The sequence below is a fragment of the Sinocyclocheilus rhinocerous genome, unplaced genomic scaffold, assembly GCF_001515625.1.
Source record: "Sinocyclocheilus rhinocerous isolate Xijiao unplaced genomic scaffold, SAMN03320098_v1.1 scaffold599, whole genome shotgun sequence".
Classification (NCBI taxonomy): domain Eukaryota; kingdom Metazoa; phylum Chordata; class Actinopteri; order Cypriniformes; family Cyprinidae; genus Sinocyclocheilus; species Sinocyclocheilus rhinocerous.
Window position 1 is genome coordinate 60,423 of NW_015652138.1, and position 1,742 is coordinate 62,164.

Below are 1,742 nucleotides of genomic sequence, written 5' to 3' on the forward strand. Positions count from 1 at the left end.
TCGTTCTCAAAGTAATAAAGGTGGAGTTTGGGGGTAACCGGGTGAAGAAAGTAGGGTCAATTATTATTATTACTAGCCTATTACTGTTATGTGTAAGAAAAATGCAATTATTGCAAAATTAATTATTTGTTAACTTTGCAGTAGCCATGATAATGAGCTTTTGTTATTAGCTTCTACTCTAGCTACTATATCAGTATAAGAGATGGTCCAAATAAATTCTGATTACTTAAAAATATAATATAATAAACGTTTATTAAAACATGACATTTGGGTACTCGTCGTAAAAAAAAAACAATGAATCAATTTTTGAACCGGTTCAGTGACAAGAACTGTTCGAGCGAACCGATTCGGTTAAATGATTCGGGCTTTCTAACCCTGAAGTTGGCGCCGCCTGGTGGTTGAAATCACACACGACACCTGGCAGGACATGGAGGGAGGAGCCCAGCAAAGCAGACAATCAAATCCAGTGTGCGCAATCACTAAGATCAGCAAAAGAATAGAATAAAGACATCTGCATCAACCGAGAACAAACCATGTCTTACCAAGGCAAAAAGAACATCCCCAAAATCACTGTAAGTTCATGCATTTATATTCATATTTGAATGCATATTGTGGGTTTGATCTGGACGTTTGTAACAAAAGCTGTAGCCAGATTTCATGTCAGGCTGCAGGCGTGTCACATATTAGGAATAGGAATTGGGATTGTGTTTATAAATGTCTTTGATAGGAATCATATTCAAAGTGCAAAAATAATAATGCCGCAAAATGACACCGTGGTTGTGTTTTTATTGTTACATTATTATTACATCGAGTCTGAGCTGTAGCCTACTGCAGCAAGGAAATCACGCCCATAACTGAGCCTACTACATACTTCATACATATAGCACCATACAAAAACCTGATTTTCAAGTGATATTTGTAAAGGTCGAGTGCGTGTGCATGGGTCCTGGAAAGATTTTTTTGTAATCATTTGCAGAGCAGTATTACGGTTTTTACAGTGATGCTCTTTGTCTCAGAGATCCTCATGGTGCTGATGCTGCTAGACTGCGCAGTCCAGTCGCACGAGCCTTGCACGTATTTCGCATAGCCTAGTATTTGCTCTTTAACATTATCAATTTGAAAAGATGTCTCCAAGGTGCCGAAAATGTGCAATGAACTTGCATATTTAAATGAGCGTTTCTCTTGTCTGTGTTGTGCTCTGCTGTGCGGAGAGGTGAGGTGAGGTGAGGTGAGGTGTGGTTTTCTCTTTCTCTGTCCGACGCTGCTGTCAGATGCTCAGGACATCAATATTGTTGTTCAGCAGTGACCTACCCAAAAGAGCCATCTATCTCTGCACATTAGCATCAGGCCTGCAGACCCGTCTGAATGCGCAATGCTCTGCGCTCTCGCTTACCAGGCGAGCGTTTAGTTCGGTCCCCGGCCCAGTTAGTAAAAACTATCCAAAATCACGTTTACTGGAAGTCTATGAGGCTACCAGATGGTTTAAAAGCAGATGTGCACCTTGTATATTTGAAACTTTCAAATGTGAATGAGTTTGCTTTTTCTCCATGTCAAATTTCTGGTAAAACCCTTTACGGTATGCTTTTGTGTGAAATAATTCTGTGTGTGTGTGTGTGTGTCTGTGTGTCTGTGTGTGTGTGTGTGTGTGTGTGTGTGTGTGTGTGTGTGTGTGTTACCTGGCTCCCACTATCAGCTGGTTCCTGGTGAGGTCGAGTGCGAGCGGTGAGTAGTCATTCACTCAC

At 41.1% G+C, this 1,742-nt stretch overlaps 1 protein-coding gene across 1 annotated transcript in view; it reads left to right on the forward strand.

Annotated features, from left to right (window-relative positions):
- Positions 1 to 428: 428 nt before the first annotated feature.
- Positions 429 to 1,742, forward strand: part of LOC107713594 (dihydropyrimidinase-related protein 3-like) — a 32,716-nt gene continuing 31,402 nt past the window's right edge. Inside the window, exon 1 of the mRNA XM_016519148.1 lies at positions 429 to 572. Coding sequence (XP_016374634.1) covers positions 534 to 572 — 39 coding nt within the window. The 5' untranslated portion in view covers positions 429 to 533. The remainder of the gene's footprint in view (positions 573 to 1,742) is intronic.